At 43.4% G+C, this 20,306-nt stretch overlaps 1 protein-coding gene across 2 annotated transcripts in view; it reads right to left on the bottom strand.

The window, feature by feature from the left end:
- Positions 1-18,945, bottom strand: part of gabrg3 (gamma-aminobutyric acid type A receptor subunit gamma3) — a 134,834-nt gene extending 115,889 nt beyond the window's left edge. For both annotated transcript variants that reach the window (XM_029255208.1, XM_018749966.1), the window contains exons 1-2: positions 18,876-18,945; positions 16,984-17,135 (exon numbers count right to left, since the gene is read on the bottom strand). In XM_029255208.1, coding sequence (XP_029111041.1) covers positions 16,984-17,135; positions 18,876-18,934 — 211 coding nt within the window. In that variant the 5' untranslated portion in view covers positions 18,935-18,945. The remainder of the gene's footprint in view (positions 1-16,983; positions 17,136-18,875) is intronic.
- Positions 18,946-20,306: the final 1,361 nt, after the last annotated feature.

Here is a 20,306-nt window from a genome sequence, read left to right as displayed (position 1 = left end):
AGGTTGAAAGGCAGCAGCACTAGCCACTATACCCCTACAAAGACTGTTCCATTTTTCACATTAAATTAATGTAGATTAAACTGTATTCTGAGGACTCCAGAACATTGAACAGCACATCTTTTCAGTAAATAAAGGAACATAAATGAAGGGAAAGGGCAGTCGGGGGAAAGTAATTGTAGATGGAGGTTAGTCTGACATCTTAAAGCACTGGGCAACAAGAAAATTTGTCAGACAACAGCAGAAAGGTAGATAAGAGGGCATTTAGTAGCGTTCCTTTGAAGGGTAAAGCTACAAAAAGTAAACAGTGCACAGCGTGCGCAGATATAGCATCCCATGAAATCAAGGCAAAAAAGAATGTTTTTTTTTTCCCCCTTCAAATGTCAGCTACTGTTATCTTCACAGAAGGAATTGTAGGGAATTAAAATGCTTTGTGCCTTGTTTAGAGCAAACAACCTGTCTTTATTTCATTTGAAGCAGACCTTGGTCTTCATCTGGGTTACATGGAAGAAAGAAATGCACCGCAATAATAAAACTGGAAGCCATATATACGGTCTTGCCCTGCTTGGCTTTTAACGTGAGCCCAGGGAAACGTTTGAGTTGGACAACTTTCATGTCAAATATTAAGAAGGAATAATGTGGGCACAGGTGACCACTGTGTCGGCCAGTCGCACTCCGGGGTTCTCCATCTCCTGAAGCACAAGACTAATTGGCCAGCAAGGTTTGTGCCTTTATTCCTGTCAGGCTACACTAAAAGTCTTCTACTGTTGTTCAATAACATCTCATAAACTATTTATATCCTGGATTTCATGCTCAGCTTCCAGCAACATTTATTCTTTGTTTTCCTGTCGGTTATCATCTCCCCTCACAAGGCAATGCAGTAAGACACAAATCATGTTTTAGTGGCTCTGTACTGGACCTGTGTGAGAGCTTGTCTTTAGGGGTTCAGCCATGGAGTCCATCAGCTTTAAGGTGGATGCTGCCTCTTCCCAGGCCTACAGCACTACTGCAGCTCTCAGGCAAGGATGCTGCACTTACTGCTCACTGAGAGACAATGAAATGTTCCCAGTCGAAGAGAAAACAAGTAAAATTCTTACAGAATGCATTCTGTACTGGGAAGGAATGGAGTGTTGATCCCCCATTTACATTTATTTATTTAGCAGACACTTCTCTAAAGCAATTTCCAATGACCTCTATGTAATGTTATCAGCCCACACACCTTATTGACCAAGGTGATTTACACTGCTAGAAACACTACTTAGACTGGGTCACTCATCCAAACATCAGTGGAACACACTCTCTCTGTCACTCACACACTATAGGTGAACCTGAACAGCTTGTCCTTGGACTGGGGAAGAAAACCCATACAGACATAGGGAGGATGTACAAACTCCACACAGACAGAGTAGGGATTGAACCTATGTCTTTCTGCACCATACAGGTGCACTGAGACAGCACTACTACTTGCTGTGCCACCACAGGCCCCTATAGCAAAAACCCATCAGAAAAAATTTTATGGTAAATCAGTATCGTTATCATCATGTCTACATAAATACGAGCATAAGTGGAAAAAGTAATCGATTAACATTTCAACTTTTTTATGTACATCACTGCAAATATTTTTTGACTTATCTTCATATTTGCAGTATCTATAATGATATGCACTGTAGTGTAAGGCTAAAGCCAGGGGTGTAACCATTTATCAGGTACCTGTGAGACCAAAAAAATAGAATCCAGTGGAGCTGTACAAAAATACACAGAGGAATTTATGCTTGCTTGCAAACCGTGGGTATGACCCCCTCATAATGTACACACACACACTTTCAGAACCGTTTGTCCCATATGGGTTCGCGGGGGAACCAGAACCTACCCAGCAACACAGGGCGTAAGGCCGGAGGGGGAGGGGACACACCCAGGACGGGACGCCAGTCCGTCACAAGGCACCCCAAGCGGGACTCAAACCCCAGACCCCCTGGAGAGCAAAACTGTGGTCCAACCCACTGCGCCACCACACTCCCCACACACATTTTCAGAACCGCTTGTCCCATACGGGGTCGCGGGGAACCGGAGCCTACCCGGCAACATGGGGCGTAAGGCCAAGGGGGGAGGGGACACACCCAGGACGGGACGCCAGTCCGTCACAAGGCACCCCAAGCGGGACTCGAACCCCAGACCCACTGGAAAGCAGGACCCGGTCCAACCCACTGCACCACCGCCCCCCCCTCATAATGCCTCTTGGATAAAGCATAAATTGATGAAACTGTTGTACATTAAATTAAAAAGAACAACCTCAAATCCCTATTTATCCCTGTCAGAAGTGATCTGACAATGACAGCACATTACATTTATTTAATCTCATCAGGAAAATCCTGACTTTGGTGCAATGTGTCTCTGATATAATGTTTAATGTTCCAGCTGCACACCAAAATAAACAATAGGAGGTTTCCAAGTTTTAGAGTTACCATATACAGAGTAGAGGACTACAAGTCCCACAGTCCTTTTCTCAGCCAGATCATGCTCACTCCCAGGGTAACATGCTCTTCTTGTAGCCCCATAGCAGGTTCAGCCTGTAGCTGCTGTGTGGGGGGTGTGGGTTCAAGCCCTGGTTTGGGTTTCTTGAGATGGACTGGCATCCTGTCCTGGGTGTGTCCCTTTAGCCTTGCACCCTGTGTTCCTCAGTAGGCTCTGCCTTACTGCTTCCCCACTTGGGACAAATAATTGTTGACAATGGATGGACATGCCCTTCTTCCTGTCTGTTGCTGACAGTTCCTCCACACCCACCTGCTACATCCTTCCCAGATTATTTCCCTCTTCTTATTCTCCATCAAGACAAGTGGGTGTCATAACTACTAACAATCATTCCAGGTGACCGTCCATCAGGACGTTAAGGAAGGCCAGCGCTGACAAAAAAAAACAAAGATGACAAGAAATAAATTAGGAACTGTGGACCATTGTGAGGTGGAGTCATCCACCTGGGCAGAATCGAAGCACTGGAAGGCAGGTTTACTCAACAAACTTAACAGAAAATGAGACCCACAGAATCTCAAATCCAGGGAGCCCCTCTTTCTTTCTTTCTTTCTTTCTTTCTTTCTTTCTTTCTTTCTTTCTTTCTTTCTCTCTCTCTCTCTCTCTCTCTCTCTCTCTCTCTCTCTCTCTCTCTCTCTCTCTCTCTCTCTCTCCCTCCATGCTCAGTCCTACAGTCCTAAAACCAACAGGTTAAAAAGTTCTGCACAACTTACAGCAGCTGGTCCTCATCAGTCTATTAGGGCATTATGGCAGGGGGTGCATTGACATTGACAGCAGTCAATTAGGCAGATCCCACCTCCTCAGCTCTAGCCCCATCGGGGCTAAAAGCAACATCACCATTGAGCGGATGAGAAGTAAATGTTCTTTCCCCTTCCAGGGTTAAACACAATATAGCCTCCAGGGATAGCTCGGTTTGGAGGCTGTTCTGGAGGTACCAGGACACTTGCTGGTTCCCACTCCGGTTTCTCTGGCCTCAGAATGTTTGCTGGCATCCCATCTCTCAGCTCTGGGACACATTCTGGCTTCTGATGCTGAGATTTCTAGCGGATCCCACTCTGACATGGAGACTTCCTCTTGGTCCCACTCATGCATCTCTGGGACTTCCCCCTGGGCTAACCAAACACCTACAGAAACTCTACCTTGTTGGGTACATTTATCATGAGCTTGGACCTCCTTCTCCTCCATCTACTCATCTGATAAGGGACATCACTATAGAGGCACTGCTGTGTCTAAAACAAAGTGGGTAGCAACAGAAAAGCCAAAGATGAAGTAATGACCTCGAACAGTGTTGGGTCTATTTCAATAGGAATCACTTCAAATGCAGATGCCAACCCTGAGTTTGTCATGAGATCAAGCATCTCTAGGAAACAGGAACATTGCGGGAAACGTTCCAAGATTTGACAATGACAAAAACAATTTATTGACATGCCTGCTTTTGGCTGGATGAGTATTCTTCACTCACTGCTGTGTGTTTCCTCCAAATGGCTTCGGTTACGTTCTATTCTTGACAAGTGGGCAGATGTGATTAAATGATGGTGGCAAACAAGACACGACAAAATGTTTGGCTCAAATACACAAGGGAAGTAACTTCTGAAAACATTGAAGCTTCGTCATCAACTGTTGCTCATTCTTGTCAAAAACACACTCTGGGTCTTCGAAAAAATAAAAAGCATTTTCATTCTGGGTTTAGCTCTATACTGAATGGATATTGTGCCTCCATGTTTGGTTACCTGGCGCTACTGGGGGATGCGGAGGGTGTGGACCACACTGGGTGACACCATCGGAGGGGATGACACCAAAATGACTGTCTAAAATTTTTGTGCAGTATTTCAGTAGAAATGTATTATTTTTAGAAAAATATCCCTGTAGTTACTTATAAGAACAAAAACGTTTCTCGTAAAAAAGCCCAGTTTACATGTATCAATATACTTACAAGGCTAAAACTCTGCGCTCATTTTTTTGAACCTTCCAATGCGCTCCGCTCAGCGCTCTCATTATTACCCAATTACAGCGACGCTTCGGATCACGTGGTTTCGTCTCCACGCGCCGCAAGGAGTCGTTGTTCTTTTCGTCGCTGCGGCTGTTTTTATATTCGCTGATTTCGTCACATTTTCTGTTGTTTTAGCTACAATATTGTGCTAATTAGTATTTGTGAACCTATATCAATAACGTTAAAATAAACATAATTTTGATGTAGTTCTTAAACGTTTTTACTTCGAATTCTATTGTTTTCTTACCGAATTTTCACTTTAACCACATGAAACTATGTAAATGTAAATACATTAGGCTGTGCGCATGGAATTGTAATTTAAAAGGTTTAATTTTTATTTTGCCAGTTGTTTATAGCACTGCTGTTGCCATTACATTCAGTGAATTATGATTTACGAGTAACATGAGTACAGAAAAACATTACCAAGGATTCTGTATGGTCTAATTCGGAAGGAGGTCCATGCAGGGGTGGGGTGGGGGTGACACCATAAGTTACTGCACTGGGTGACACCAACCCTAGTGAAACCACTGGTTACCTTCCCTTGTTTAACTGCAGTGCTCTCCTCAAGCAGTACATGCATGCAGTCAGTGACAGCGCTCTTTCAAACAGTGGATTTTCAATTTTGTGTCCTTGTTTCCTGTAATAGTTTTTTGAGGAAACAACAGTAACCAGGCGCTCTTGACTCCGTTCTGAAAACATAAAAAAAAAACTGACTGTAGAAAATAGAGAATCCTCCCAGATATCTGACTGCAAAACTATCCCCTTGGCACAAGTCTTGCAGAAGACAAGCCCCCTTCTTTAGGGTTTAGCCCAGAATTAGATACATACTAATAAATCTTTAATGTCTCCAAGGAGGCGACAGATACAGAACTCTGTAGAAAGGGGATAACCAAGCTAGGAGAGGAGTGAAGTTGGTGACAACAATTAATTGTGATCTTCTGATGATAACAGAGGGGTGGGGTGGCACAGCAAGTACAGGTGCTGTCTCACAGTGCCTGGGTACTGCGAGAGGATGTGGGTTCAATCCCTACTCAGTCTGTATGGAGTTTGCATGTTCTCCCCGTGTCTCTGTGGGTTTCCTCTGGGTGCTCTGGTTTCCTCCCACAGTCCAAAGACATGCTGTTCTGGTTCCCCCATAGTGTGTGAGTGACAGAGAGTGTGTGTGTTCCACTGATGTATGGATGAGTGACTCAGTGTAAGTAGTGTATCTTGTAGTGTAAGTCACCTTGGTGAATAAGGTGTGTGGGCTCATAACACTACACAGAGTTCATCAGAAGTCACTTTGGACAAAAGCATCTGCTAAATAAATGAATGCAAATAAGAGAGTGTGATGTCAGTGTGAGTGATTAATTTGTGGGTGCTGATCCAGCTCTCCATTTCAGATTGGACTGGTGATTCCACCAGCCATACCTGGACAAAAAAATATCTGAAATGCTGACTTGCTGAATGTAATGCAACATGCCCTGCTTTTTAATCTTTTTCAGTGTTTTAGTGCAGGAAACATATTACTTGTTGAATTCAAGTTCAGACGCAAGACATGGACCATGAATGGAAAGTTTTGAAACATTACATAGTACTGCTGTCGTCACATTTGTATGGATATGTCATGCAATCATGTTCTATTGATATTCAAACAATTATTGTATGGATTTCATCCTTCCCATGAGAATTTACATTTATTGTTGCTGTTCTGACATGCTGATTTCTCAGCAACATAATTCTTGTTATCATTCAGTCAGAAATGAGTTAATACTCCCCAAGGATGCGTGTGCCAGTGCGTCAGCTGCTGTAGATGTTAAACCAAGTTGACTGGAGACCTTATGCCCTCATTCCAGAGCCACTTCAGGGCCTCAAACTGATTTTGATAAATGAGGAGTCATTAGCTACAGGAAACAGGTCTCAGGAATCAGACCCACCTTGTTTTATTTGGTTTATACCAATACGGATACCTTACAAGCACATGGGGCCAAAGGCTGATATATCTCCTATCTTTAAATTAATATAATTATTGGTGTCCTTGTCCAGTGCCATTAGATCAAGACTTGTACAACGAGAAACTGGGAATGCTGTCATGAGTCATTTAGAAAATGGATATACAGTGTACTGTTATCTAGTAGGGGGCGTGGTGGCACAGTGGGTTGGACCAGGTCCTGCTCTCCGGTGGGTCTAGGGTTCGAATCCAGCTTGGGGTGCCTTGTGACGGACTGGCATCTCCTCCGGGGTGTGTTCCCTCCCCCTCCAGCCTTACGCCCTGTGTTGCTGGGTTAGGCTCCGGTTCCCCGTGACCCTGTATGGGACAAGCAGTTCAGAAGTGTGTGTGTGTGTGTGTGTGTGTGTGTGTGTGTGTTTGTGTTATCTAGTACAAGTACTGCATTTGCAAATAACTTTGTTCCCCTCCCAGTTAAAATGTACATTGCAGTTTCCCTCAAAGGTATTTAAAACACACTTTGTCTTTGCACTCATACCAGCACTCAACAGAGAAGTGATGTATTTTCTGGCAGCAGTGAAACCACATGACCCCTGGAAGTACTATTTTCTTCCCCGTACTATCATCCTTTTTTAGTAGCTTTCCTGTGGTTAGTGTTCAATAACCTTTCTCAGTCTTACTTTATGTGAAATAAACAAGTAGCTACTGTAGATTTTTTGGAATATTTGTCCAAATGTTGCACATCATGTTTGACACACTGGATATGTGCCATATACTGTAATATATGGTTAAGAACACAAATGAAAACACATAAAAAAAACAATAAAAATTAGTCAATTTTTTGTCAGTATATCAGATTATAAGGATTTGTACATATTATAGCATAAACTCTCAACACATTCAACAAGGATTAGAGACTCTTGGTACTCATGATAAGATAGCGGTGCATGAACCCCTCTACCAAATGTCGGAACATGCAGAAGAAGTGAGGAAGAGATAGAAGGAGGAGGTGGAAGGAGGAGATGGAAGAGGGAGATGGAAGAGGGTTGCAGTTTTAACCTTGGTTAAATGGAAGGACTCGTGAAAGAACATGAAAAATGCATAGGAGGAAGTGAAATAGTCGCTGCAGACGGAGCATCTGGGTGCACACATATGCAACTGAATGAGTTTAAAAGGTAGAGGGCAAAAAGGTGGTTCCTTTGAAAGCCTCTTTGATGGTGACAAGCAGGGCTCCGGAGGATCCGGAGGACCAGGCACAGATGCTGGAGGGTGAAGCAGGTAAAATCTGTAGAAATGTCTCGCTACACTGACACGGTCTGGTGGCTAAATGTCAGAGCTGTGGATTGTGTTTAGTTGAGCCTATTCAGTCCGTGCTTTTAGGGTGAGATGTTCTGCAGAAACTGTGATCAGTGGGCTGCTGAGAGCCTCAGTGACTCAGCAGAGAATCTCAGAAAGTTTGCCCCCAATACAATGGTACACCAGTTATATGAGAAAACTCTACTAAGGAGATTGCAGAAAATGGTAAAAAAAAAGGGTGTATTGAGTATGATGTGAAATGGTTGACAAGGTTTCCATGTCTGAATAAAAGAATGTGGAGAAATTAAGCAGTTAAGCAACTTTCCAGAGCTAACTCACTGAAATGCCGATACACATAGGGACATATACATATATACAGTCTACAACCTGTGTGGAGTTTCCATGATCTCCTCATGTTTGCTTGGGTTTCCTCTGGGTGCTCTGGTTTTCTCTCACAGTTCAAAGACATACAGTTGAGGTAGACTGACTTTAAATTTGCCTTAACATATTAATGATTGAATGGCTGTGTGTGTGTGTGTGTGTGTGTGTGTGTGTGTGTGTGTGTGTGTGGTTACCCTTTGATTGACGGGTGTCCCATCCAGTGTGACACCCAATGCTTCTGGGATAGGGTCCAGTTGATGCATATTGTATAAATTTTAAATGCTGAAAACCGGACCCATCTTAAGATAAATGAAATTGGATGGATGGATGGATAAATTGGTGCATAGTTATTAATTCCACATGTTCCAAAGTATATTTTAACATTTCATACAAGAATAATTGTCCACATTGCTAGTACAGAGGTGCAGGAAGCTCATCGATAGCAATAGGATGCACTTCATTGCAGTTACTTTGACCAAAGGCTGTGCTGCCAAATATTGAGTCTGGGGTGTCAATAATTCTGTCAGTACCATTTCTTGTTGTTTTCTGATTTAAAGGGATATATTAAGTCCTGAATGAAAAACAATATTGCAATATTAACGATGAAGTAAAGAATTGCGGAGAACAAATGCTTTGGTCAATGTCAGTTTATTTTTAGAGAAAATCATGAGTCATTTGTAAAAGGTGCAGGGGTGCCAATATTTTTCTCCACAGCTGTACTTCTCTTTTCCTTGTAAGGAAGAGGAGGAGGAGGAGAGCCCGTTTTGTCAAATCTCGGCTACACTATACATTTCTTGTTTGGAACGATTGGAATACGCCAAACTGTGCCAAGCGTGGTATTTGACATGGCCACTTTACATGGTGTAGCACAGTTCCACAAGATTGACATAACAAGAACAGCAGAACATGCTTCTTAGTTTGAGTTCACAGCGGCACGAGGAACTAAGAAATGCTGTAATGAGAGGTGTATTGGGGGGGTGGAGTGTTCTCTTTATTGGATGACTTGACCCAGGTATGGCCTGCATAAAAAAAAAAAAGTCTTTTACACTTTCTTTCATGTTTGTGAATAATGACATCCTTTCGAAAACATAGTCAAGGCTGACCTATACAGCGCCGGTACGAGTCTGACAGGTGACTGCATGGGTGCCCTTGCGCTCGGCACCCACCTCGTGATGCGTTGCGTTCAGGCATCGGCTTCTGCCATTTCCCGTTCGGTCAGATTTGCATAATTTGTGCCACGAGCACTAATTTCCTGCTTTGCTGTTTGCCATCGGCATTGTAGATATGTTAATAAGGATGGATAAAAAGCATAATTACACCCAATCAAAACAACATTATTAGTTATTTTATCAAAACAGCAACAGTTGGCCTTTGACTCAAATGGTTCGCATGGCATTTTCACCATCTGACAAACCACCTGCTGGTGGTAACTGTGTCACATTTAGCTGATCGCATTATAGCACAGGGCATATTTTTACATAAATGTGATTGTCTTTTATATCTGTTATTTGCCCAGGAATTTTTTGGGATTTTGAAAAGCACGTTGTGGTTGCAGACTTAAACCATGATATTTAGATTGTGGTAATAAGCAGAATGATTAAGTAACAAATGTATGCACGTAATGTAATGTACATAAATGTTTGTGTATTCTAAAAAGTATATATATATATATATATATATAAACATATTACTATAAATAAATACTTAGGTACAATAAATAAATATTTAGACAGAAGCTTACCTCCCACACTGATAAAATATTCTAAATAAAGGTAAAGCACGAAGGTTCTTGGTTCTGGCTCCGTTGTGGTGGAACGACCGCCCCCTCTCACTCAGAACTGCTGAATCTCTGTCCACATTTAAAAAGGGCCTTAAAACTCACTCTTCCAGACTCATTTTTCCCATGATCTCTTAAGTTCATGCAAGGTATAAGTGTTCATGCCCTATAACTTTAAGATCATGCCCAGATAAACCTTTACGCAGCTACTCCTGTAATGTAACATAAATGTTTATATGTATCTCAAAAAAAAAAAAAAAACAAAGAAAAATTACTAGGAAGGTGATCAGAAATCGTCAATATTCTGATACTTTAATGCAGCTACTCATGTGATGAATATTGGTCCATATGGTGGAAAGAAAGGAACTGCACTTGAGAATCACACGTCTGCATCTAAGTCTCTCTTCTTGCCAATTTAATGAACACATTGTATTTTCTATGAGATGTACATCCCGTTGGAGAAAAGTGTCTGCTAAATAAATACATCACGCACACTGAAGCCACTTGTCGCTAACCGGAGCCTAACCCAGAAACACAGGGCACAAGGCTGGAGGGGGAGGGGACACACCCAGGACAGGACATCAAGCTGTCGGCAGGCATCACAAGTTGGACTCGAACCCCCGATCCACCAGATAACAGGACCCGACCAAACCTGCTGCACCACCGCACCCCCTAAATGAATATGTGTAAAGTGTAAATGTATGCAACAGAGGTATAAGAGAGTTATGTTTGACATATGCTTTGGCTTCTCATGTATTTAGTACGAAAGGACAGAAAAAAGAAGAGACAATAATATGCATGTGTCGTGAAAAAATTCACACTACATTGTAACACACCAAAGATCCACAGGAGATCTGAGTAAACTATACTTAAACCTGTGCGTCAGTGAAGGAATGAGCAGAACTGAGCCGATATGCTCATATTAATTACTAATTGTTTCCGGTCCAAATTAACATTTTTTTAAACAATGACTTGATGATGAATTGCTTCAAGAAGAAACTGAAATTCATATGGAAGAAGCCGTGTTTTACTATGGTATGGGATAAGATCCCAGGTTGAATTATTTACGCCAGGAAGCTTCTGAACTAAAACGACAGGCCTCATCTTTTAGTTTCTGCCAGATATGACAGACACGAACATCTTCGCAAAGATGAAACGGTTCAACGTGGAAAGGCAGAGACGGGGCTGCGCGTTTCTCTTCTATTTCGGGGGAGAAGAGCTGCATTCCGTTCGACGCACCTTTGACGCAGAGCGCTGAACGCAGGAGCGAGACCGTTTGTGCAGAGGGTTCACACAGAACAGGAAGCGAACCGCAGTTGACGGCAACGGGACCCCCAAAGGTTTCGGGTCCCAAACAGGTGGGCCCTCCCCAAGGGCCCAGCCTGCAACCGATCAGGCCGCTGCTTTCGCAACATCCCGGCGACACGACATCGCAGCTCCGCATTTCCTAAATCCGAAGTGTCACCACTTTATAGCTTGTGCAGACACACAGGTTCCCCATTGCTTAGGACCTGCACATTTTTTAGGACCCTAAGACTTCAACTTCTAAATGAACAATCCTGTAAATACATATACATGCATAAAAAATGTTTTTTATACATTATGTATGCACAGAACACAAATTTATAGTTTAATGGCTGAAAACAGAGTGAAAACAGCTTATTTTCAAGACTGAAGTTAATGAAGATAGATAGATAGATAGATAGATAGATAGATAGATAGATAGATAGATAGATAGATAGATTTGCCATTTACTGCATAGAGTGACAGTTTGATGCACAGAGAATGTTACCTGCAGAACTGCAACATTTCAAAGACACAGGGCAGCGTTGTGTCATATGATGTTTACGGAAGGTGGTAGATATTTCTCAATTTTCCAATAAAACTGCACCCCCAAATTTTGGACCCCCTAGGCAATTGTCTGATGTGAAGCAGGACCTGCTGGTTTGGTGGGGAAAGCAGGGCTTACAGCAAACAAATCAATAGAAATGGCCACGGATGCGGATCGCTGTGACGCCTCAGATACGGTGGTGCCGACAGCCGCGCGCTCGGCCGGGGCTCCGGAGAATCACCCAGCGTGACAAGCGAGGTTTGCCTTTTTAATTTCAGTGTGTCCAGTGTCACATGTGGGCAGCGCAGATTTCCTCGGTCTGTGGGGCTTTTCCGTATTGCGGGTAACGGCCCTCGGACCGTGTGCCGCAAAGCATGCTGTGCAGAACAGGCTGACCCACTTTCTGCACCCCCCCATTCAGCCCAACGGGAAGCCAACATAATAAGGGCAACCTGAGGGTGCAGCAGCGTCAACAAAGCTGAGTAGCCCCCCTACACACAGTCCTCCACAGCGCCCCCTCTGTCCCATATTAGCATTTACTGACTGCCACTGCAGAATACACACAGCTTGTTCTTTTCACAAGATTTTTTGCAGCACTATAATAATGACTGGCACATATAATAACACAGCAATACTCCACCATCTGAATTCTTTCAAATGTGAAATTATTCATACACTCCACTAAAAAATCTCTCATAATAAAGTTTGACTATTTCTTTCCCCCAAAGTGGATAAAGAGAACAATGGAGATGTTGCACCTTCTCCGAGACGTAGCTACAGCCATGATGAAGTCAACATTTACAACTATTTGCATAACATAATGTGTCTGTGAAGAAAACTATGAGAAGTTTTGCGTTGTAAAAAATATTTCTGCGCAAACAAAATGGACTTTTTAATAATTTCAATGGGTTTCTCCAAGAAAATTAAACCAGTAAGACAATAACTACAGTAAGTAACAGTTAGTCATCAGTAAACTAAGCAATATATAGTAACAATATTAGTCATCACATTCACCCTGCTTTAATACAATAAAGACACTTTAATTTTACTGGAAAGAGCAACAGATTTACACAGAATATGCACAGAATATACACAGAAACGGTCGGGCACCGTACCAACTATTTATGGAATTTTCCAAGAATACAATCGCAATGAACGCCATGAAAAAAAGAAAAGATTTTCAGCAATTAAAATGTATACAACAAGAATCACACACAAACATTGACTGAAACCACTTGTCCCAAGCGGGGTCGCGGAGAGCTGAAGCCTAGCTTGGCAACACAGGGCACAGGGCTAGAGGAGGAGGGGACACACCCAGGACGGGATGCCAGTCGATTTCAAGGCACCACAAGCAGGACTTGAACCTCAGACCCACCAGAGAGCAGGTCCCAGCCAAACCCGCTGCACCAACACACCCCCCTCAACATGAATCAAGATACACATATTAAGTTGTCATATGTTTTTCTTCAACTCTTACATTTTAAAGTAGAAATCAGTACTGATCAAAAATCAGTACAATTTTTGAGATTTTATGCAGATTCCAAGGCAACTCTGAGTTTTCTCTTTGTCAGAATCCCTTCTGCTTGGAGCAAAAAAAGATGATGCTGCGACTTTTACTGTAATGATGGATGAGCCACAGCCAGTATACCCTGGTAGGAGAACAGTAACTGCAGTGGATATACCGCAGACAAAAAATACATGAGATCTAACTTCCAGTGCAGCACCTTCTTCTTGAAAAGATATAATACTTTAACACAACTGTGCAGCCTAGAGATGGCACTGATAAATGTTTATCTCGGGTTACTTTTCTGCCAGATGTCCATAGCCTCAGTAAGACATAAAATCAGCCATAAATGCACCAACTGTAGACAAGTGTAGAAAAGCAGCAAATTTTGGCTCAGTAAACAAAAATCAGACAATGCCTGCATACAAAATGTCCTTGTACAGGAGCATTCTAGAATTTTGCATTTCTCAACATTTGAAAACACCACTGTAGTTCCGTCATTCTTCTCAAGTCTACTGACGCCATACATAATGCAGTGAACCTTGGGATACCATCAGTGATGGGGTTAGGCTTAGAGGTTGGCCTTTACCGTAACATTTATGGTTAAGGTTAGGGTTTATGATTCAGGTTAGGGTAAGGGGATAGTGTTAGGGTTGGGGTTATGATTAGGGATAGGGGTTTGTGGTGACACAGTAGGTTTGGCTGGTGGCTGCTGTATGGTGGGTCCAGGGTTTGAGCCCTGCTTGGGGTGCCTTGCAATGGACTGTTGCCCTGTCCTGGGTGTGTCCCTTCAGCCTTGTGCCCTGTGTTGCTGGGTAGGCTCTGGCTGGCTGCGACCCCACTCAGGACAGATGGTTGCTGACGCTGGTTAGGGTTTAGGGCTTGGCTTATGGCAAGGAGATAGGGTTATGATTAGGGTTTAGGCAATTTCCAGAATCCTGGAATGTTTCCATGTGAAAGAACCCATGGAATGTGTGTTTAAAAACATACAGAAATAAATGTATGAATAGTCTATGAGAACTGCTTGCATCAATATGAACACCGACTTTTTGTGTTGCTGAATAAAATTCTCCCTTCAGGAGAACACAGCAGAAATTGCACTTTTGGCCTGTGTTTATTTCTGTTGAAAAACCGATGTGTTGTTTTTTTGTTTTCTTCGTGGGGAAAGCAGGGAGGTTTTGAGAAAGTCAAAGTCATAAATTCAAAAAAGTTCATTAAAACACGCCTTAAAGTAGATTCGAGAATCATAATGTATAGAAGGACAATGATCCCTATTGGAAAGTTATTGATGCGCACCGTAGTGCTACCATGTGAATGTTTGTATGTTTTTAGCTCTGTTTTTTTATACCTGCATGTTCCCACGAAGCCCGAGAAATCCTCACTACAGGGACTGTGCTACCAATAACTCTGTTACCCAAAATTATTGCACTGCCTGCATGTCACCTTGCAGGCTGGTAAAATAATTAAATTCTTCAGGAATAATCATCACACTTTGTAAGCTTGTGGTCATCAACCTTGGACAACAGGCAGCTTGTGGTTAAGGACATGGAATGGAAAGCTGAAGAGGCCATGCTGCAGTATCATTAAAGAAGGTATTTAACCTGTGCCTGTAAAATTGTACAGCTGAGTAAATACTGCCTGTGCAACAAAATGACAAAAAAAAAAAAAAAACAGAAATCAAGAACTAATGATGAAAATGTCACAATATGTGTAGCCCTGAATGATAGTATTTTTATTTATTTACGTGGTGCTGTTCTCCAAAACAACTTACAATGTTAAGCTACCTATCATTTTTTACTCCCTTTATTCAGCTGGGTATTGTCAGTACTTCGATCTAGGTACTAAAGCAAAAGGTGGGACTCAAACCCGTGACCTACAACTGCAAAGGCAGTCATTTTAAGCACTACACCACATGCTGCCCTATTGTGCCTGGTTGTGTATTTGAACACATTCTCATTTCCCCTCACGCTGGGAGTTGCTGCTGGCTTTCGCTGTCTCTGGGTGCTCAGAAAAGGACGTGGACTTGGGGGGGTGGCAAATGAAGTCATCACCACCGGAGCAACAAGGTGGAGACGGGGCCGTTTGAACACATATCAGCAGCGTGATGAAGAGTGGCTGCGAGAGCATCTGGCCGCTCAAGACTGCAGACTAATACAACGTTCATCTCCCACATTCAGAACTGGATCAGTCCCTGGTGGCTTTTTTTTCATGCCTCAGGTGAACAAATGGGGTTTTTATCCCATGACAGACAGAGTGGATGTGTGTCAGGGCCTGTCACACAAAGGCTCTCTATGCAAATGCGTGGACGAGTTGTCAGGAGAGGCGAAAGTCCCGTGGCTCAGCTACACAAACGAGGAATTATTCTCCCGATGAAAGTGAACATTCACTAGTAAACCTGGCTGTCGATTGTAACAACGGCACAAAATCAGTGCAACTCAAAGTAGGGCAGCCTTTCCAGGCGTTCTCCAAAGAAATGCCATCTATCGACAATGGAATAAGTGGATGGGGAAAAAAAAAAAAAAAAACACTTTGCTAGAATAAGAGGATTTGTTATTCTTAAAAGCTACTCTACAGATTCTGCAACACAGTTCCATAAATTCCATGGAAAAAGGGGCATCTGGTAGTGTAATGGTTAGGAGCACTGCCTTTGGACCCCGAGGTTTCAGGTTTCAATCCTATCACCAATGGAAGTACTTCCCCTAAATGGCTCCAGTAAAATTACCCACCTGTATCAATGGATAAATAATTGTTGGTAGCATCATAAGTCATTTTGGAGAAAAGCATCAGATAAAATGTAGATTCTGAAACCAGATATGCATCAGTTACAGGTGTTGAGAAGATTTTGAACTGATACACATTGCTGTCGCACCTCTGACTCCTTTAGGTCTTGCTTCGCTTGTTCCTTTAGAAATGAAAGTTTCAAAAAATGATAAAAGAAGGCAATGTGTGCCAAGCATCGAGGATGCCGTAGGTCATCAAAAAGCAGGGAAAGATATAGTATCACTCCAGTATTTAAATACATCTGCGACATTCATGCGGCATATTCACTTTCTCTGCTGCGTGGGATTCTGTCTAATTTCCTTCCCTCTGCCGGCAACTTCCATCCATCACATGTCTGGGTGGAGGAGAATTTTCAGCAATGAATGAATGAATGAATGAATGAATGAATGAAAAAGCCAGTTATGATACTGGGGTCCAGGGCTGCACAGCAGAGAAGCGCGTGTCCTTCCGAGGCGGCCAAAGGCGCACAAAACCCATTGATCATTCATACTGGTGGCGGGGGGAGGTGACAACTCTGACATATTTCTATCGTAGCCTCTTGATTTATGACAGCAATTATGAAAACAGCAGAAATATCATCATTCAGATATTTAAGCCCCCCCAATCCCCCCGCGCTCCCGAGCAGCATCCGCCCATTTCAGCAATTAAAAAAACACTCGAGAGGTCTGGCGGTCGCTGCGCGTACAGTCCCGCTCAGGACAGTGATATTATATTATTAGTGAAATAATATCAATAATATTGGCAAAAAAATGTATATTAAATTCACAAACTTTCCCAAAATACACCGCTTTCTTTCCCTCTTGATGTGAAACACCGGCCTCGGGGGGTGTCTGTGTCCCCAGGAGACCCTTGTGACAGATAGGGACGGGGAAGGCTGCGCAGCGCGCGACCACTCGCGGCGACACAGGCGCGCGGCGGCCACCCACGCGAGCGCCCACGCGACCGGCCACCCACGCGCGGGGCGGGGACTCACTGCCGATGTCGGGCCGCAGTTTCTTGTCGTACTCCTTCAGTAAGTTGTTGAGGATCTGCGTGGCGTCCGTCTCCTGGGTTTTCGGAGCCAGCATCTGGTTCACAGTGACATCCTCGTACTCCTCCTCCTCCTCGTACTCCATCGCGTGGGGGCTGCGGGGGCGCGCACGAGAGCCGTTAGGTTAGAACCGCCAGATGCCCCCGCACCTCACTCTCACACTCACACACACACACACACACACACACACACACACACACACACACACCTCGCCCTGGCTGGACACACACCGACCGCGCGCTCTTGCTCCTGCGCATCATGTTCGCCATGCCATATGGATACATTTTGACACGTGTGCCCCGCCACCCCTCCCCTTTTTGACACTTGAGTTATTTAGTGCGATCAGTCCACTTGTGGGGCAGTTACTGCAATTAGTGTTTGATTAGAACCATGAACCGTCACCGCTTCACTATTAATGTCGCTGGAGACACTTCACTGCGCGCGCGCGCGTTTTAATCGCATTTTTTATGAGATGAACAAACTTTCGGGCAGCAAAAGGCGGAGCCCAGAGAGCAGGTCCGCTACGATGCACGCAACACACGGTTTTTACACGGTTTACCGCAGCTGGTCTTAAAAAAAAAATTGATTACGGGCTGATCGGTGGCGCAGCGAGTGGTAGTGCTGTCTCACAGCCCTTGCCTGGTGCGAGAGGATGTGGGTTCGAACCCCCCTCTGTGGAGTTTGCATGTTCTCCCCGTGTCTGCGTGGGTTTCCTCCGGGTGCTCTGGTTTCCTCCCGCAGTCCAAAGACAGGCTGTTCATGTTCACCCATAGTGTGTGAGTAACACACAGAGAGAGAGAGAGAGAGTGTGTTCCACTGATGTATGGATGAGTGACCCAGTGTAAGTAGTGTCTCTAGCAGTGTAAGTCACCTTGGTCTATAAGGTGCGTGGGCTGATAACACTACATAGAATTCTTTGGAAGTTACTTTGGCGAAAAGCGTCTGCTAAATAAATGTAAATGATCGTCTGTTTGAAATAGACAAGAGGGGGGAGAAATAGGAAAAAACTTACTACTGATCTGCTCACTAAAAATCCGAGTGAAATTGCGTCAAAGTTCGTAATCCGACAGTACGTAACAATTATAATTTACCCCTTTCAAGGGTTTTTCAAATAGGATCAATGACAAGCTGTTGCAGTACTAATTTCCCCGTTTGCGGACTAACGGGTCACTTTAAAAGAGCCAAGTGGTTCAGATCATACATGGCGTGATGTCTTGGGTTTTCAACATTTGTTGAAAATCGTTTTAAGGTCTCGCTTTAATAATTCTGGTATTTATAAGTCATTGTTAATTTGGGCTAATGGTTCACGTTCATTAAAACTGACGTAATAAATGTTTTTATCTGCTATTTTGTCTTTAAAGTGAATATATACTGAACATGCATTTTTTTACAGACATGTATTAAAGGAGAAATTATACTTACAAATTCTTGAAGGAGATTGTGGTGATATTTTATTTGACGGTTTTGTGTCTTATTGCTATTCTGTAACTTCGAGGTTAGGGTCTCTATTTCCATCCTTTTCATCAAGAAAGCGTTTTGATTCATTTTGAAACTCATGGCTTATAATTCTAAGGAGAGTATTAATGAAATTGCGACTGGCATCAGAAGAAACAAAACTTCCCTTCAGTGAGATTTAAACTGAGATCTGCTGTACTTTGTGGGCTTCGATGGAAAAGAGAACAATGAAACGAATGAAGTTTTGTGCGTGCGATTGTGTGCTAATAAATCACAGCATGAAGAGCATCTCCTTAAGGCATGAACATTCTTCCAGAACCCACTGCACGCGGAGGTGGATGACTGTGTAACATGAGTGTAACACGACCAACATGACTTACCACGCGCTGAAGGCTGAGAGAAGCAGCACACACACCAGCAGTTTGGCTGACATGTTCATGAAGAGGTGGCGTGAAGGTGTGTTTGTCACGCAAGATCTTCAGAGGGCTGATGGAGGAGCAGCCGGTGTTCTTCCCTTTCCCAGCTTCCACCACCCGTGTGTGTCACTCCGGATTGGCGAACAGTTTGTAATCCAGCAACGCGGCGCTCACGAGCTTCTGATGCGGAGTCGGGATTTTGACCAGCATCGATAATCAATAGACTCGAACGATGGATCAGCCCCTCCTTTGCCTTAAAGTTGCGTTACAGGCATACCGCCGATCTCAGCAGCTGGAGAGCGACTCCCCAAGTGGGAAATCCACAGACCCCCTAAAACCTCCCCCAGGAGCGCAACATCTTCACATGACGTCACACAGCGGGAGAAAAGTGCGCGGCTGAGACACTGTAGCAAAGCGAAGGCGCCTCTGCGCAGCGCAGCGTCTCCGCGTTCGCGCTGAGCACGAGCCGCCGCTCGCGCCGAACCGTCAACGCCGCTGACGCTCCATCACTTACTGCGTTTTACCTTCTCACCACCCACGTCTTTTCCCCCCCGAGCCTATGAAATTCACTTTTAACCAGGAAGTGTTAAATATAAGAGTTGTTGGTTTCGCGTTCTTTATTAAACGTAATCACAGTCATTAGTGATTGTTCCATTTAAAAAAAAAAAACAAAAACAAGAACAAAAAAAACACGGTGCACAATGAAACCCGTTTAAGAGGTTAAAAGTGATTTTTTTTGGAGAAATTCCTCACGGTAGCCCTGCGATCCACGGACTCCGTCCACATACATATAAATAATAATACGACACAAATATGTGCTGCGGGAAGGGTGACTGATCTCGAGTCGGGTGCAGTGTGTCCGCTTCATCCTATTCAAAGAAAACCAGTGCAGCCTTAATAAATACAAACAAAATACATACGAATACGGCAGATTAACGAGGTTAAGTGAAATATGAGCGACAAAGTTTTGACAGTGGACTTCTGCACATAAGACATGTTCTAAACTACTGAGGGCTGTCATTTCAGGACAGCAAAGAAAGGAAGAACGTCAATCAGTTTGGCAAATAAGTTTGGGGGGGGTGGTAAACTAATAAATCAATAAACAAACAAACAAACAAACAAAAAACATATTGGATTGCTTTGCCCGGTTACTACAATCCACGCACGAAGAGATGTGCTATTGAATGAAATGATGGCGCAGTACAATACAGAGCGACTCCCGCTTTCAGCACCACGGACAGCGCCGCGCGGCCGCTATTACATTTCCGATAAATCACTTGAAACTTCATTTTCGACTGTAAACAATTATCTTAGTACCTTTTTTTTTTCTTTTTTTTAAAAAAAAAAACTTTCTTATAAAGGGAATAATGGGCAACATTTAACTGCACGTTTTCA

Source organism: Scleropages formosus, chromosome 1, assembly GCF_900964775.1.
Source record: "Scleropages formosus chromosome 1, fSclFor1.1, whole genome shotgun sequence".
Taxonomy (NCBI): domain Eukaryota; kingdom Metazoa; phylum Chordata; class Actinopteri; order Osteoglossiformes; family Osteoglossidae; genus Scleropages; species Scleropages formosus.
This window is presented reverse-complemented; position numbering and strand designations above follow the sequence as displayed.